General features: G+C 58.7%; 2 protein-coding genes across 4 annotated transcripts; one reads left to right on the top strand and one right to left on the bottom strand.

Moving 5' to 3' along the window:
* Positions 1-1,838: 1,838 nt before the first annotated feature.
* PLEKHH3 (pleckstrin homology, MyTH4 and FERM domain containing H3) lies at positions 1,839-10,245 on the top strand. 3 transcript variants are annotated; one of them, XR_003964837.1, is made up of 13 exons: positions 1,839-2,399; positions 4,362-4,417; positions 4,760-4,839; positions 4,942-5,133; positions 5,218-5,375; positions 5,483-5,603; positions 6,386-6,692; positions 7,244-7,451; positions 7,670-7,806; positions 8,078-8,210; positions 8,403-8,839; positions 9,162-9,353; positions 9,927-10,004. XR_003964837.1 is itself a non-coding variant. In XM_030296680.1 (13 exons), exons 1-13 carry the CDS (start codon positions 2,238-2,240, stop codon positions 10,101-10,103), a joined length of 2,376 nt encoding a protein of 791 aa, XP_030152540.1. In that variant the 5' UTR covers positions 1,839-2,237; the 3' UTR covers positions 10,104-10,245. The 3 variants fall into 3 exon arrangements, 2 of the variants coding, with proteins under 2 accessions (XP_030152540.1, XP_030152538.1); XM_030296680.1 differs by having other exon boundaries at positions 7,670-7,797; positions 8,403-8,864; positions 9,927-10,245; XM_030296678.1 differs by having other exon boundaries at positions 8,403-8,864; positions 9,927-10,245.
* Positions 10,246-11,232: 987 nt separating this feature from the next.
* On the bottom strand, positions 11,233-16,546 carry LOC115501572 (tubulin gamma-2 chain). The gene is made up of 11 exons (XM_030296683.2): positions 16,279-16,546; positions 15,888-16,000; positions 15,498-15,665; positions 15,116-15,184; positions 14,034-14,113; positions 13,496-13,622; positions 12,807-12,893; positions 12,551-12,700; positions 12,011-12,163; positions 11,758-11,919; positions 11,233-11,630 (listed from the first exon to the last, which is right to left on the bottom strand). Exons 1-11 carry the CDS (start codon positions 16,325-16,327, stop codon positions 11,433-11,435), a joined length of 1,356 nt encoding a protein of 451 aa, XP_030152543.1. The 5' UTR covers positions 16,328-16,546; the 3' UTR covers positions 11,233-11,432.
* Between the last annotated feature and the right edge of the window lie 303 nt (positions 16,547-16,849).

The following is a 16,849-nucleotide window of genomic DNA, read 5'->3' as shown; positions in this document are numbered from 1 at the left end:
CATAAGGACGAGCTTTCTAACAACCACAGTGCTATCCAGTAATGGCTGCCTTATGAAGTACCGGGTTCCTGGCCTCTGGAACGTTCAGGCTAAGGCTGTTGGGGACTGTGTGTGCCTGTGCCTGGTGTGGGGGTAGGGACAATGGGCAGGAGATTTCCGTTTTGGGTGGGCTTTTGGATTAGATTACCACTTTACAGTCCCTTCTAAAGTTCTGTGGTGGAAAGAAAAAGGTTATTTAAAAAGTTGAGTCGGAGTTTTTCACTTTGGAGAAAAACCAAGGAGAGAATTCCAAATTGAAAATTTCCAGAGTCGTTATCATGGGTGTGGTGGGGGTGGGGGTGACTGCCATTCTCCATCTTCCCTGGGGACGGGGTCAGAGGAAATGCACTGAGCCTGCCGGAAAGAGAGAGGTTAGACATCGGAAAGAACTTTCCTGCAAAGACCCGGGATCTAGACAGGGAAGCGAGTATATGGTTTGAATGTCTCCATCCCTAGGAAATCTCAGTGCTGGTCACTGTCATCCGGGGTGAGGACAAGACGGGGATAGATAGCCTCTAGAGACGGTCGCATTGATTCCTGGTCTTTGTTTTACACAAGCACGATAGGCAGGATGGTGTTCACGTGCGACAAGGCTCGCAGTTTAATATCCGGTCAGCAAAGCTGCCCCTACCACTCCAGCCAGGAGTCTGGGGACCCCGGGCAAGAAGGGCGGGTGTGGCACGGAGGTCTCAAGGGAGGCGCTGGCCTGACGTCCCCGCCCTGTCCCGCCCCGCCCAGCTCAGGCTAGCCTTCCTTCCTAGAGCCTCCGGCGGCTGAGACCAAGAGCCACCTCCACTAGGGGCCAGGATCCAGGGAAGGCCCGGAGATGGCGCCGATCTTCCGAAGGTCCCACAAGCCAGTCGCTGGGGGCCAACCTGGAACCCTCCACCGGAGACCGCGGGAATCGCCGCTGAGTCAGCAACGCACGCGCGCGCCCGCGGTCGCCCTGGCCCCGCCCCGTTCGCGGCCCCGCCCCGCCCTGGCCATTTAGCGCCTCGCTTAACCCCTTCCGACCTAGAACTCCAGGCTATTCACCCCAAGAGGCCTCCACTCTTCGAAGACCACAGAATTCCCTTGAATCTTAAGTCACTCTCCCCACTGGAGTTCAGTGAGCTGTGCGCTCTAAATTAGATTTCGTTTCCGACCTAGGTCTTCACTTTCCCGAGTCTCTTAATTCCCGAGTCACCTTAATTTTTAAAGCGACTCACATCAAGGAATTGGACTACTCCATCCAGGGGCGGAGAGCTAGCTGCGTCTAGAGCTGAGCCTGGCGCAGGTAGCTAAGTCTCGTTCCTTTCTCAGGGACCCTGAGACGAGACAGGGTTTCAGAGGGCAGCAGTCGGGGCCTTCCTTCATGCCCTATGCCCTTCCTTCTATAAAGCTCCTCGAGAGGGTTTTTAATCTCTTGGTTGGTGAGCCAAGAGTTAAAACGGGCATGAAGGCGGGCTTCCGTGACATCACTAGCACTCCGAGTCCGACCTCAGAGACAGGGGCGTGGCTAACATCGCACTGCCCCCTCCCTCCTTATTCCTCTGCTCCTCCCCGCTGTCACCAAGCCAGGGGCACATGATGCAACCCGCCGCGGTTTCAGTGGTCTGATTGGTGGCCGCGCCCGGCGCCAGGCACAGGGATTGGTCAGGGAAGGCTGTGACGAAAACTGCACCCTGCCCTGTAAAGAAGGGAGGAGAGAAAGAAGAGGGAAAGGGGGGGGCCGTCGGAGGGGAGGGGGGTTGGGGAGGCGGGGTCCCAGAGCTGTGCTCGCGCCCCTAGCGCGCCAGTCCCGGGGCTGCAGGGAGCGCAGCGCGCGCGGCCCGGGCCCCGGCCACCGGACACTCTACCGGACACGACCCTCCCTGGAGCTTGGACAACTGCCCACCTCGGACACTGCACCGGACACTGCCCCCCACAGGGCTGGACACTACAACGGACACTACTTCCCAGCTCCGGACACTGCTCCCCCACCAGCCCTGGACGCTTTCCCCCTCCCCCTCTGGGGGCGCAGACACCGAGACCCCGCAGGCGCTAGCAAGAGACCCCTTGCACCCCAGCGTCTGACACTGCCTCCTCCTTGTCCCCTTCTCTCTTCCCCTCCTCCCGCTGCATCATTCCCTCGCTCGGGTCGGAGCCCCGCCAGTTTCTCCGACCCCCTGCAGCTCGGCCCGGCTGCCCGAGCCCCCATCCCCCGGCTGCTCGCCCGGATGCCTCTCCCCGGGGGATTGTGGTGGCTCCTCTGCTGCCGTCGAGGCTTTACTCTTCTGCACCGGGACTACGGGGACGGCGAGCTTAGCGGGGACGGGGACGAGGACGAGGACGAGGAGACCTTTGAGCTGCGGACCCCGAGTCCAGCGGGCGGCGGGAGGGTAAGTCCCGGGGGGTTTGGAGCCTTGTCTCAATCCCTCTCACCAAAACCAGCCGTCACGTCTGATCCTGCTCCAGACTCCAGCCAAACGGCGTGCTCTTGGCGGACCGGGGACGTGGGAGAGGTTTTTGCCTGGGGGCCAGGAGCCCCCCCCCCCCCCCCGGAGCTCAAGGAACAGTCCTACTGGGGATGTGCCTGTGGGCCTCGAGCCTCATGCTGGGCGCTGTCCACCTGCTAGGGGCCCTGAGGCAGGGGAGGCGTCACGCGTGGCCCGACCTGGCCCTGCCTCTCCCTTCCCCGCCGGGCCCGCGTCCCATCCCGTCTCCTTCCGCCTCCGCCAGCGCCGAGGAATGTGGCGAGGCCGGCTGGGCGGCTCGGACGCCTGGGTCCGCTCCGCTCCCAGTTTGTGAGCGCTGAGTGCTGGGGCCAGATGCCGGAGCTCCCGCCGCGGGGACGTGGGAGAGGGGGAGAAGGCATCCTCAGATTGGGGGCCGTGGCAGGGACCCCACGGACAGGGAGCTGGGGGCGACCGCTCTTCGAGGACCCATCGTCATTACCCTGCCACTCAAGACAGAACTCTCGGCCCTCCCTGGTGAGGCTCCTGGGGAATTCCGGAGGGGATGGTGAGGGACACGGCTCCCCGGTTTTGTGGAATCTCCCCGTGGGGAAACTGAGGCTCGTTGGTCTGGAAGACCTCCAATTCATGACGTCCCCTCCCCGATTCCCCTGCACACCGGCAACCAGACTCCCGTGTGCTATGGCCTGGGTCAGGCTCCCATCCCCCACTCAGGGGTCCCCAGCAGGCCCGGTGGCTCGGTGCCCGGGTGGGGCGGGCTGCGCCGCTGGGGCCGGCGCCAGCACCTGGCGGAGGCGGAGGGCGGATAAATATAGAGGGGGGTGGAGGGAGGGAAGCAGGGGACGGCGATTAGGGGAGTTGGTCTAAGAGAGTGGTCAGCACCTGCCCCCGTGGTGGTGTGGCTAAGAACTCCTTTTAGACCCTCCAGAAAATAGGTTGACCTGTTACTCAGGAAGGCACAGGACCCAGGCGTCCCCAAGCTTCCAGCCTGGACAGGGTCGGCAGTGTGAACCACGCCATTGCCTCCCTCATGCTCCACCTCCACCCCCCTCCACTGAGCTTGGGGACAGGTGTCCCTGCCTCCTCCACCTCCCCCTCCTGGCTTTAGCAGTGTGGGAGCAAAGGGACGATGGCACCGTTCCTGCCTGACCTGGCTCCTGGACGGATTTTGGCCTCTCTCAGGCCCCAGTCTACAGTTGAAGTTCCAGGACAAGGGGGAGAAGGGCAAAATCCTGAGCTGCATCTCCCCTGGAGAGCCTGTGCCATTTCCCAGCCTGCCCTTCCCGAGCCCCAGCAAAGGGGGAGGGTCTGCTTACCATTGAGTCTGAGGGGTGTCTATGGAAGGGCAAAAGTAGTTCTTGGAGAAAGCCCTATACTGAAAAAGTCCTTCTTCCCTTCATCCACTTCTGTGCCCACCACCTGCCTGCCTGCCAGCCAATGAAGGGAAAATGAGGAGGAGGGGGTGACTTCCAGCAAGAAGAAACTTCACCCACCTCTCTCTTTTCAAAGATGGGGAAGCCAAGGCTCAAAGGCTCTGCCGACTTGTGAAGGTTCCACAGCCAGTTAGTGATTCGAGTTAGTGGTCCGGCTGTTACTAGAACCCAGGTCTCCCCACTCCCTGCACAGTGTTCTTTCCACTGTATCCCGCCCTGATTTAAGTCTTCAAAGGGAAACGGAGACAAGGCGGGAGGCTTCGCTTCTTAGCTCGGGCAGTTCTGTAGAGACTGGAAGAAGGGGCGACCTTCAGCTTCTACTCGCTCCCTCACAGTCATGACCCTACTCCTTGATTCCTCAATTCCCTGAGCAGCGCTGTCCTGGGGGCAGAAGCCACCGGCATCCTGCGATGACGGCTCTGATCCTGAGGGCTGCCCCCGCCTGTTTCCCCAGGGCCCCTTGGACGTGACGCTGACTCAGCCGGTGAGGAGCGGGCCAGCCTCTGACAGGTGAGCTCGGCCCTGAGCCTCGTGGTCTGGAGACCCCAGCCCGTTCCCGGGACCCCAATCCTCGCCGTCTGCCCTCCCGCAGTTGTGCAATAAGGGAGAGGCCTTACGCCGGACGCTGTGGTTTGGCCGGGGTCCCGGGGGGGCGGTCCGACTGGGGGCGCGGGGAGAAAGGGGGGGGTCTGGGCTATTTCTGGTGCGAGGTCAGAACGGCCCAGCGGTTCCCACAGCGTGGGGGAGGGGTGTCCCGGCGCTTGCAGTCTGGGGAGCCCCGACTGAGGAGCCCCCTGGAGGCGGGGTGCAGGACCGACAGCCTCGCCCAACCCTCCCTCCCCTCTGGCCCAGGCTGCAGAGCTGGGAGGAGACGCGAAGTCTCATCCCAGAGAAGGGGCCGCCGGAGGAGGACCCGGACGTCGTGGTGAAAGGTGGGGACCCACCTCATGCACTCTGGAAGCCCCAATCCCAACCCTCCAGGGGATAGTGTCTTCTCCTACTCACCTCCTTTCCTTCCCTCTTCTGCCCTCCAGGTTGGCTGTACCGAGAGCCCCGCGGAGGAGGGGCGCGGCCCTGGTTGCCCCCGCGCCGGGCCTGGTTCGTGCTCACCAGGGACTCCCTGGATCAGTTCAGCAGCAGCGGGAAGGGGGCGCGGCGCCTCGGGAGCCTCGTGCTCACCAGCTTGTGCTCGGTGACCGGCCCGGAGCGCCGACCCAAAGAGACCGGTGAGACTTTGTGGGGACTCTTGTACCTCCCTGGGCAGCAGCCCCGCCGGCCCTAATTGCCCTCCGCGGGCTCTTTTTCCCCAGGTCTGTGGTCAGTGACCGTGTCTGGCCGGAAGCACAGCATCCGGCTCTGCTCCCCGCGCCAGGCTGAGGCGGAGCGCTGGGGGGTGGCGTTGCGAGAAGTGATCGCCTCCAAGGCACCACTGGAGACCCCTACCCAGCTGCTGCTTAGGGACATTCAGGTGTGAAAGAAGGGACTTCGTGGAGAAAGAGGAGGGTGGTGAATCCAGACGCTGTCTGAGTTCATGGAGAGCCCCCTTTCCCATCCCTGTGACTCCTTAACTTCTAGGAGAGTTGCGGGGATCCGGAAGCTGTGGCCCTTATTTACCGACGGAACCCAATTCTGAGGCACACCAGTGGGGCCTTGTACGCTCCACTCCTGCCCCTGCCCTACGGTGTCAGCGCCCCAGGTGAGTGGTGCCATGGCCCAAGTCCCTTGGATGGGGAATCTGAATGCCTCACTTGACAGGGACTTAGAAGTCCAAAGCAAACCTAGCCCCTCACTTTTCCAAGGATGAAGGTGAAAATAGAAGCTGACCAAACTGATACCCAGGGTGGAGGAGAGGGAAGCCAGCACAGGAAAAGAGGCTCCCTTTGACCACCTTCCCTGTGGGTCTCATTCTGCCTACTGATATTCCTTCATGAGTTTTTACACTCTCTGTCCTATTTTTCAGTATACTCTTAAGACCATGTCATACCGCCTTTACAACTGCTGGACAGGCCAGAACTTTGGGACTATGTGCTGGCCTCATTCAGCTACACCTCTTCCCCAAAAGGAATAGTGACTAGTCAGGTCCTAAAGCTAGAAGATTAAGGAGGGCTGGGAGACAAACCCTTGTTTCAGGACTCCCAGTCCAGCCTGTTTTCTAGTTCATGGTGATGGCTGTTAGTGCCCAATTACAGAATCTGGGGTTTGAGCCCATTTCTTTTAGTCAACCCCTGTAGCTCACAAACTCAGAGAGCAGCCTCAGTGGATCCCGAGGTGGAGATGCCTGGGAGGTAGGGGTTGAGAGCTTGGCTCTGTGGGGACCATTGCTTTCCCTTCACTCTTCCTGTCGTTCGAACTCTCCCCTCCTTGCCATCCCCTGTCCCCTTATATTCCCTCTGACCTTTCCCTGGTTCATGCCTTCCTTCCAGGGCCCAGCTCTGTGTCCCCTCTCCAAACCGTCCCTCCACCCCCACCCTCCCACAGGTCCGGGCTACGCACCCTTGCGCGAGGAGGCGGTGCGGCTGTTCCTGGCGCTGCAGGCGCTGGAGGGGGCGCGGCGCCCCGGGCCCCTGATGCAGGGTGTGCTCCAAACCTGCCGGGACCTGCCTGCGCTCCGGGACGAGCTCTTCCTGCAGCTGGCTAAGCAGACCTCGGGACCCGCAGGCCCCCCTGGGCCCCCAGCTACCCAAGACCCCGCAGCCCTTCGGTACTGGCAGCTCCTCACCTGCATGAGCTGCACCTTCCGGCCTGGGGGAGCTGTGAGGGGGCACCTCCTGGGGCATCTGGAAAGGTGAGAGGGGAGGGGTGGGGTAAGGCCAAGGCAAGGGAGCTGACAGGGCTGGGAGAGAATGACAGGCCTTGCCAAATTGTTTGGTGGAGGGAGAATTTAGGCCCAGCGAAGGGAAGAGACTTGACCGCTGCTAATATGTACACCGTCTCTGTGGGAATTAAAGATCTGATCCCACTTTCGGTGGGAGGAATTAGAAAAGGTGCCCCCTTTGGGCAGAGGAATTACTAAAGGCTGCTTTTCCTCGGGGCTGAGGCAGCCAGTTGCAAAGCGGAATGAGGCTGGATTTTGGATTCCAACCCGAAGGACGATCGTGGAGACTTTGGGAAGTGGGAGGGGGCAGTGAGGAGCAAGCTGTCAGGGCCTTAGAAAATCAGATCCACGTGGTGCGCCAAGGGTAGATCCAGAAGAGAGAGGGGTTGCTGCCTTCAAGGAACTTAGAGTTGGAAGGAAGGGAACTGATTAGACGAAAGAAACGATAAAATAAGAGGGCGAAAGGAAGGGGGAGAAGGTAAGCTCTCCGAGCACCGATCCTCAGGTTTTCCCTACCCCAGGACCGAGCAGGCGCTCCCGGACACAGAACTGGCGGAATATGCGCGCTTCATCCGGAAAGCGCTGGGCCGCACGCGCGGCCGAGAGCTGGTGCCTTCTCTGGCAGAGATTTCAGCGTTGAGCCGACGACAGGAGCTGTTGTGCACCGTGCACTGTCCGGGGGCTGGTGCCTGCCCTGTGGCCATAGACTCTCACACCACAGCGGGGGAGGTAAGGCCAGAAAAGACCCCTGAGACCACAACCCTTCCCCCCGACCCCGGTTTCCCATGCCTGGCTCTCCTGGTTCCCGGGCCCTAGGTTTGCCCAAGTCTGAGATTCATCATTTGAGTCAGGGATGTGTATGGAGGGACTGAGAGAGCTGAAAGAACCCTCCAGATGGCAAGACCCCTGCGCGGTCTGACCTTCCCCTCATGCCTTCTCCCATCCAGGTTGCTCGAGAGCTCGTGGGACGGCTGGGCTTGGCCCGTAGCCGGAATGCATTCGCGCTGTATGAGCAGCGAGGGGCCCAGGAGCGAGCCCTGGCTGGGAGCACTCTCGTGGCCGACGTGCTCACCAGGTTTGAGAAGTAAATGTCCAGCCCCAGCCCCGCTCTCCGTTAACCCATCAGCCTCTCAGCTCTGGTCAATCCCTGAGCAAACTTTTATGAAGCCCTGGCCATTTGCCCTGCACGGTAACGTTTGCTGGTTCACACATGGAGCCTGCCCTCGGGCAGTTTGCTGTTTGGCTTCAAGGCGTCCCAAACTTTTGGCTCCGCCCCCCCCGTTTGGTCCCGCCTCCGGCCAGAGCCTAGGGGAGTCTCGCTTCTGCCTCGCACCGAGTCCTTATCTCTTCTTTAGTTTGGCAGCGGAGGAAGCCGGGCTGGATGATTCGACGGACTCTGGTTGGAGACTATGCCTGCGTCTTCACGGGCCTCTGCACCCTGAGGGGCTGTCCCCAGACGGTCACGAACTGCCTTTCCTCTTTGAGCAGGTGAGGATCTCCAGCGTTCACGCCCCCACCCCCCCAAATACTCGCGAGCCTGAACCCCTCCCTTTCTGGGCCGTCTCATTTCATAGTTATGGCAACCTCGCGGGAGGCTTTACTTGAACCCAGACCTCGGATTATGCACCCTGAGGTGTCTTCGCCGCCGCTCCCACGTTGACACCCACTGCCTCCTCTTAGGCTCACGCTCTGCTGCTCCGCGGCCGGCCGCCCCCGCCCGAAGACACGCTGCGCGCCCTGGCGGCGCTGCGTCTGCAGAGCCTGCACCGAGACTTCTCCCCCAGGGAGCCCCTGCCTCCCCTGGACCGCCTGCTGCCGCCCCCCGCCCCGCCACGTGAAGACCCTCCCCGCCCAGTCCCCAGGCCTCCTCCCTCCGCCGCCCTGCTGGCCGGGGCAATCTGGAGTCCGGGCCTGGCCAAGAGGCGGGCGGAGAGGACCCGGCGCGGCGGCGGGGCCGGCAGCACGGCGGGAAGCGTGGCCCGCGAGGGAGGAGGTGGCGCCGGCACGGCGGCCGCTGTGCTGGGCGGCTGGAAGCGGCTACGGGGCATGGGCCGAGCTGAGGCCATGGCTGCCTACCTGGCTCTGGCGGCGCAGTGTCCAGGGTTCGGCGCTGCTCGGTATGACGTTCTGGAGCTGAGCACGGTGAGGGGGAGAAGGGAGAGGGGACTCTGGCGGCCCAAGCCCTACACCTTTGCCCCAGAGCCACAAGCCCCACTGTGGGTCAAGTCACTCCTGACACCCAGCACAGCTGCCCCTCCCAAATCCCAGGAGTCACTCCCTGGCCCTTGGGTTCTCACCTCTCCAGAGCCTTAAGCCCCTCCATGCAATGTGGATCATAGAGGGGACTGGGAAACTCCCTGCTCACAGCCATCTCCCCCCACCAAAAATAATGCTGCAGGGTTCCCTCCTTCCACCCTGACTCTGCCTGTCTGTCCATAGGAGCCTGGTGGGGGCACTCCACAGAAGCTATGCCTGGGCTTGGGAGCCAAGGCCATGTCCCTCTCCCGGCCAGGTGAGACAGAGCCCATCCACTGTGTCAGCTATGGCCATGTGGCCGCCTGCCAACTGATGGGCCCCCACACCCTGGCACTGAGGGTGGGAGAGAGCCAGCTCCTCCTGCAGAGTCCCCAGGTGAGTAGAAAGAGGGTGTGGAAGGTGGAAGGAACGGAAAGGATGTCAAGAAACATTTTATTAAACACTGAGCATGGGGCAGGTACAGTTCTAGGCACTGGGGATCCACCTGTGATCAAAGAGAGGCTCAAGGAGCTGACATTAATTAGAGCAGGAGTGTCAGACACTGAACAAGGAATCAAAAACCATATAAGAAAGTGATAAACGCTACCAAGGGAAGTGTAGTGTGACAGGAAGTGACTGGAGGGGGGTCATAGCATTAGGTAGGACAGTCAGGAAAGGATACTCAAAGTGACCTTTAAGCTAGCCACAGGAAGATCTAGGGGAACAGCATTCCAGGTAGAAGATATTCCAAGTGTAAAGGCCTTGAGATGACAATCCCCTTAGCATCTTTGAGAAGCAGAAAGACACCAGTGTGACTGGCACATAGTGAGTGAGGGAGAGAGCGGTGATGAGGAAGGAAAGGTCGTAGGGGGCAGCTCTTGTAAGGCCCTGGTAAGGAGCCCGGGTGGAGGATGAGACAAAGGAGAACCCAGTGGCCCCTACTGCACTCTGACCTCTGCCTTCTCTTAGGTGGAAGAGATCATGCAGCTGGTGAATGCCTATTTGCCCAGTCCCTCCCCCGAGAGGCCCTGCCGCAGCCCTTCTCCTCCATGCCAAGACCTGCCAGACACCTCCCCTCCCAGCCAGCACCCGGGCCTGGACGAGCCCCAGGGACAGTCTGGCTGTTTGGGGCAGCTGCAGGACTGAGCCTGCCAAGAGGTCACGACCTCCCTTCTGCCTCCAGCCTGGACCTGGACTGTTCTGAGATTTGAGGGAATCGTGGACCCTTTTGGCCCTGCAGGGACAGGGCACACACCACACCCAAGGGCTGCAATGGGTGCAGACAATTTTCTAGTTTGTTTCTTAATTTATTTGTAGAAGAGAAGCAAAAAGAAAAAAAAAAAATCCTTATTTACACAAACCCTTCCTGTGGGAGTGTTGTCAGTGGGACAAGTTAGAGTCCCCAGAGCTCAGAGCTCCACCTCTGGGGACGCCCACACTGTGGGCTTTTACCAGCACTGAAGGGAGTCTGGACACCACAGGGCCCCACCCTCCTTGACCTTCTGGATTTAACCTCCTCTTCGCCAGCATGCTGCCACAGGGTGGTGGGTGGGGCAGGCAAGAGGGCAGTTTTGGAGGCTGGCAATTACTCACCCTTGCTTCTCCATTGAGTGGCATAGGGGTGGCCTCCTGGCGTCTCTAAGGCCGGAAGGCAGTGAGTCATCAGGACTGGCACTACCCAGTTCCTACCCTGGTGTCCAGCTTCTGGGCCCTAGTTGGGTCCATCTTTTGTGTGCCTACTGCTTTGTGCCTGGAATGGAGAGAAGCCTGGGGCAGGATCAGACCCAAGAACTTCTCTGGCACAGATAATACCTTATCGGGATGGGCTCAGTCCTACTCCCGACTTCAGTTCCTGCTTTATCAAGTTAGTTTGAATCAGGTCTCGTTCCTGAGGATCTGATAGCCTTGGGCACTGGGAATCTAGAGTTCTGGCTTTCCTGACCTGCTCAGAATGCTGCAGGCCCTCCTTCTCTAGCCCCCACAGCCTCTTCGCTAGCGTAAGAGGCTGGGGCAATATTGATCCACCCTGGGGCAGGAGCGTAGGCACTGAGGACATAGCAGACCTCAGTAAACCTCTGTAATCTTGAGAGTAGGGCTGACTCTAGTAAAGCAGCCTGGTTCTAGACAAGGTATGCCAGTGGAAATAGTGACCACACTAAGACCTGGACTAAGTGGACTAAGATAAAGGCCACATACCTGGGAACTGGGAGGGAGCATGGGTCATCCCCCATATTCACAGACCAAGCCCTGAGTATATCCACAACCAAGCTCTGACTGTATTCACGACAAAGCTTTATTGCTTTATTCAAGCTAAATGAGCAATATCAAGGGTCAGGTCAGAGAAGGGTGGAAGTAGGACCAGCTCCTGGGCTGGAGATAAACCTAGAAAGGTTTTTGGTGACAAGAATCTGGGTCACAGGGACCAGGCACAATGGGGACTATGCATACTGTCCAGGGGAAGTGGTGGGGAGGAAGTCACTGCTCCTGGGCGCCCCAGGAGATGTAGTCTGGCCGTGTGGCTGCATGGTACTCGTCGATGAGTTCCTGCACAACCTCCCTGGACGTGTCCAGCTCATCAAAGTTCTCCTTGAAGATGTCCTCCTTGCGGAACTGCTCCAGGAAGGCCTCCCGCTTCCGCAGCTTGTCATACTGCTGGCAGGAACTTTCAAAGAGCTGAAAGAGATAGAAATCTCCAGGATGGGAACCAGTGCATGATAAGGGGCTGGAATGGAATGGGGGAGAATGATAAGGGTGTCTACTGGAACTGAATGGCCAAAGAAGGCCAGGAGATTAGGCTCACCGAGGAGATGCTGGTGTGGTTGGCCATCATGAGCCCACTGACCCGGTGGGCCGAAGGCAGGTAGGGAGACTTCCTTGACAGGGCCACCTGGATGCTGGCAGGGCCCCAGGGGATGAAGTTGGCCAACTTCCGCTCCCGGATCCTCTGCAGACTCTTGTGGACCTAGCGGGGAGGGGTGGACACAACAGTGGTGGTGGTAGCCTCTCCTCTACCCCTGTGGGTTCCGGGGGTGGCACGAAGGGGCCTCACCTACCTGGGTGGGGTCCACCTCCCCCTGGATGATGTTGAGGATGGCGATGTAGCAATGGTTGGTCTGGCGATCCCGGCCCGTGGACACCATCACGTTCTTGGGCTGCAGCAGCCGCCTCATGACATCCAGGACTGTGGTCTTCCTCACGCTGGCCACCTGAGGGGAGAGCGGGCCACGGGGACCAGGCCAGCACTCAGGGCACGGTCCAATGGCTGACCCCCATCAGACTCAGGCTAGGATGGTCTCTCTGGGAGGCATCTTGAGATTCAGGTGTACACTGAGCCTTGGCTGCAGGACCAGGAATCTTAGCCCTCCTCAGCTCAGCAAGGTCATGCCCCTGTGCGGGAGCATCAGCAGACCCCACATAGCCCGGGCCCTACAGGGAGCCAGGGGTGTAGGGAAGAGGAGAACAAGTCAGCACGGAGCTGGACGGTCTGTGCCTGTCCCTGAGCACAGAGCCTCTGGGGCTACAAAGAGCGGCTCCTGGAAGGCGCAGCAGGGGGACAGAAAGGCTAGGGCAGGGCCTGCTGGGGCTGCTCCTACCGACTGGTCCGTGGTGAGCGGGGTGTAGCCGGTCATGAGGAAGTGGAGTCGAGGAGTGGGGATGAGCGAGGCGATGAGGCCGATGAGGTCGTTGTTCATGTAGCCAGGGTAGCGCAGGGTGGTGGTGCTGGCTGACATGATGGTGGACACCTGGGGACGGGGGTGCCGGGTCATGGGCCTTGGCCTGGGGCGGGGCCTCCCTTCCCCAGATGGCACTCCAGTAAGGAGGGTTTCCAGTCCGGGAGCAGGGGCTCACCAGCTGGTTGATCTGGGAGAAGGATGGGTTCTGGATGTGCAGGCGGTCTGTGGCGATCCGGTTCAGGGCTGTGTTGTCCAGTACCACCTGGGGGGACAGAAGAGGGTCACGGCACCTTTTTGAGGAGAAAGGGGGCAGAGAGATAAGTTATTAGCTTTACCCCCTCTAAATTCTAAAAACCAGGAAGTGTGTTAACTTAAAAAGGAAAATACTGTCCCTGGGGCATCACAAGATACTTTTCTACCATCCTGTAAACAAATTGTCTCCATGTGCCATCCACTGTGCCTGGTTCTGGAGACACCATGGAGGGTAAAACAGGCACGGTCTGTCCCCTTCACCAGGTCTACAGAAAAGTACAGTTACAGCCTGAAATATGCACAAAGGAATTTGACCTTGAATGCGTGGTCAGAGAAGGTTTTACTATGAAAGTGCCCCTTGGGCTGAGAATTTAAGCATGAGTAGGCATTAAATAGGCTAAATGGGGACACATGTCAGGGGTATTCACTTTGTTGAGAGCAACTTGGGGTCAAGTCCTTATTTCATAATTTGGGCCACCAGGTATGGCTTTATTTGGTCCTCTGTTCTCTGGGCAGGGGCTTGGGAAGGGCAGGGTGTACATGTCCCACTGGTTTGAGGAGGTGGAGCAAAGCACCCCCACCCCACCCCCCACTCCTTTCTCTGGCACTCACCACACAGTCTGCGTTCTGGGTGAGCCTCTTGAGCGTGAGCAGGGAGTTGTAGGGCTGGACCACCACATCGCTCATCTCATCCTGGTTGGGAAACACTGAGTACGTCTGCACCAGCTTCTTGGGATACCTGGGGGTGAAGAAGAGGGAAAGGGGAAGGTGACAGTGAACTGGAAGGATTCCCATCACTGCCCACCTTGGTCTTCTCTAGAGATAATAGGGTCATTCCTTTCCAAGTGCCACCAAGCTCTTGTACAAAAGGCGGGTGAGGGCAGAACTGAGTGTTTAGAGCCCAGGAGCCAAAAAGGATAAACCTAAAGCATCAAACCCACCAAACCCTGTAGGTCCCTCCTCTCCCTAGGCAAACTCCCTCCTGGCAGTTACTGTTTCCTAGATGTTCCCTGGATGGCCAGGCTCTATTTCTACCAGTGACTCAAAGCAATAGTGCCAAGCCGTTCAGTCCAAGAGAAGAAAGTGACAAAAAGGAAAGACCTTATGCAGGGAACCAGGGCTAATGCCCTCTCCCCAAACACAGGGTTACCTGTCATTCAGTCGTTCCAGAAGGTAGGAACCCAGGCCAGAACCGGTCCCCCCAGCAATGGAATGACACAGCACAAAGCCCTGCATGGGGAGAGGCAGTCTCCAGGGATCTGGGGAAGAGGCTTTAGGCTTGTCTCATTCCCCACTCCCAACACACTCCTGTCTCAAGGCTGCTTCTGTGTGCATCCAGGCTGAGGCTCCTTGGGAAGGAAGACTCATGCCTAAGGAGCTGATGCCATCCACATTAGGATCTCCTTGAGGACAAGTACTGTACCTTTCTTTAAAAAATTTGTTTTTAGGGGCGCCTGGGTGGCGCAGTCGGTTAAGCGTCCGACTTCAGCCAGGTCACGATCTCGCGGTCTGTGAGTTCGAGCCCCGCGTCAGGCTCTGGGCTGATGGCTCAGAGCCTGGAGCCTGTTTCCGATTCTGTGTCTCCCTCTCTCTCTGCCCCTCCCCCGTTCATGCTCTGTCTCTCTCTGTCCCAAAAATAAATAAACGTTGAAAAAAAAAATTTAAAAAAAAATAAAAATAAAAAATTTGTTTTTAAATATCTATTTTTGAGAGAGAGAGAGGCAGAGAGAGAGGGAGATCTGAAGCAGGCTCCTGGCTCTGAGCTGTCAGCACAGAGCCTGACATAGGTTTCAAACATGTGAACCATGAGATCATGACCTGAGCTGAAGTAGGACACTCAATGACTGAGCCACCCAGGTGCCCCTGTACCTTTCTTTTTAAATTTTTTTTAAATTTACTTATTTTGAGAGATAGCAAGTAGAGGAAGGGCAGAGAGAGAGAGAGAGAGAGGGAGAGAGAGAATCCCAAGCAGGCTCTGAGCTGTTAGTGCAGAGCCTGACTTGGGGCTCAATCTCACGAACCATGAGATCATAACCTGAGCAGATATCAAGTCAGTCGACTGAGCAACCCAGGAGCCTCTGTACCTTATTTACCTTAATATCTCACATATGATGCTCCAAAAATTAGTTTTAAATAGAATTGCCCCCATCACACCACCTGTTCGTGCTACCTCCCGACCTTTCCCCAGCACTTATCAGCCTTTTCTTTTCCTTCAGTGGGGCTGAACCTCACCTCTAAGCTGTCACTTCCATCTGCTTCTCGGTCTATGATATCAAAAATGTCTTCATGGATTTTCTCACCCTGTATAGAGAGACACGGATGTGAGGGTAAGGATGAAGATTCTGGGGAGTACCTCTTTTCAGCACCAAGAACACCCCCTGGGACACTACTGCCACCCTCAAACAGAGCCTCAGCTGTGGCCCTCAACCCAAAAAAGCTACTTTTCAAATGATTTGCAGCTTGCATACACCTCTCCCTGGCTCTCCCTCTTGTCAGGGTATCCCTTTGTCTCTTATTTATTGTCTATCCGGTCTGGTCAAATCCCCAGGCTGCCTGAGCCTGCCTTGCCCTAGGGAGGGAACATCAAGGGTTTCTGGGATGGCCACCCAGATACCTGCGAGAATCCACTGGCCCAGTTGTTGCCAGCCCCTCCTCCATGCTCTGACAAGTAGATGTTCTCTGGGTTGTAGAGCTTGGCATAGGGGGAGTTGAGGATGGAGTGGATCACCCGGGGCTCCAGGTCCAGCAGCACGGCCCTGGGGATGTAGTGCTCATCGTCTGCCTGTCAGGGGGAGACCAGCAGGGTGGTCCAGTCAGCTAAGGCCCAGTCCTCCATCCTCCCAACTCTGGCTCCTGCCTGTCCTCCCTCCTCAAGCCAGCCGCCCTGACTCCTTTGCCCAGAGGGTTTCCTGGTACCAAGCCACTGCCCTTCCCTCAGGCCCCCCGGGGCCACTGTGGGGGCGCGTGGGGGGGGGGGGCGGGCTGGCAAAGTCGCTGGGAGCACCTGGTAGAAAAAGACGTCCTTGCGGTCAGTGCCCTCGGTGGCGAACTCCTCCACGATGCCCTCGGGGCTGATACCATGCTCAGCGCACAGTTGTTTCCAGAACTCGAACCCAACTGGGGGATGGGGAGAGATGCCTGGGTCTGATAGTCATAAGGCCTCAGCAGCCCAGGGTTAGGCTCAGAGGCTGTCACACTCAGAGGCTGGGCCCAAGACACCTGGTCTGGGAGCTGTCACAGCCCAGGCGCGGCTCTCCATCGGGGCCTTGTTCATCATGCGCAATAGGGCAGGGGTTTCATGGAAGGGAAAGGGGGACTAGAGGATGCCAAGCACTTGGGTGGGACCCGAAGGGGCAGAACCGGAGACTGGAAGGGCCCGGCGCTCGCTCGCTCACTCTGGTTGCCGCACTGGCCCAGCTGCAGGGTGATGATCTCCCGGGGCATCACTCTTCAGACGTGGGCGCGCCAGCCCTGCCCGGCGGGAGTCACGGCAGAGACGAACGCCTGGCAGCCGGGCTCGCAGGACGTGGGGAGCGCGCGTTCTCTTCGTCTTTTGACGCGAGTGCTCGGTCTGCGCGTGTGCAGTGCGGGCCTCCCCACTGCCGCCGGGCCGGGGAGCCCAACCTGGACATGATTTCCCCACTACAGTTACAGCTGGAATCCGGCACAGGCGCAGTGTGAGGCCACGCCCCCTCCTGCCCACCCACCCCAGCACCGCGCCTGCGCCGTGAAACTCTTTGGGGCTGCGGGGTAGCGACCCGAGCGTGGGGGCGGGGAGGGGCGGTCCAGGTGTATCCAGTCAGCTGCGTGCTACAGACCGGTGAGCGGCTTGGCGGCTCTTCTGGATAGAGGGGCTGGCTTCAAGCCAGTCTTTTTTTCAATTTCTATTTTTAAGTTAAATATACCTAACATAACATTCACCATTTTAATCCTCTTTAATCGGACAGTTCTGTGGCATAATGTACA

This window comes from Lynx canadensis, chromosome E1 (assembly GCF_007474595.2).
Source record: "Lynx canadensis isolate LIC74 chromosome E1, mLynCan4.pri.v2, whole genome shotgun sequence".
In the NCBI taxonomy this organism is placed as follows: domain Eukaryota; kingdom Metazoa; phylum Chordata; class Mammalia; order Carnivora; family Felidae; genus Lynx; species Lynx canadensis.
The sequence above is the reverse complement of the archived record's forward strand: the minus strand, read 5'-3'. Positions and strand labels throughout refer to the sequence as shown.

Coding starts and splice junctions, on each gene's coding strand:
- LOC115501572 (XM_030296683.2), bottom strand. CDS start 16,327: ATGCCCCGGGAGATCATCACCCTGCAGCTGGGCCAGTGCGGCAACCAG. Junction 13,623..14,033: donor CTGGAACGACTGAATGACAG/GTAACCCTGTGT, acceptor CTTCACCCCCAG/GTATCCCAAGAAGCTGGTGC. Junction 12,701..12,806: donor TCTCCCAGATCAACCAGCTG/GTGAGCCCCTGC, acceptor CCCCGTCCCCAG/GTGTCCACCATCATGTCAGC.
- PLEKHH3 (XM_030296678.1), top strand. CDS start 2,238: ATGCCTCTCCCCGGGGGATTGTGGTGGCTCCTCTGCTGCCGTCGAGGC. Junction 6,693..7,243: donor CTCCTGGGGCATCTGGAAAG/GTGAGAGGGGAG, acceptor TCCCTACCCCAG/GACCGAGCAGGCGCTCCCGG. Junction 8,865..9,161: donor ACGTTCTGGAGCTGAGCACG/GTGAGGGGGAGA, acceptor GTCTGTCCATAG/GAGCCTGGTGGGGGCACTCC.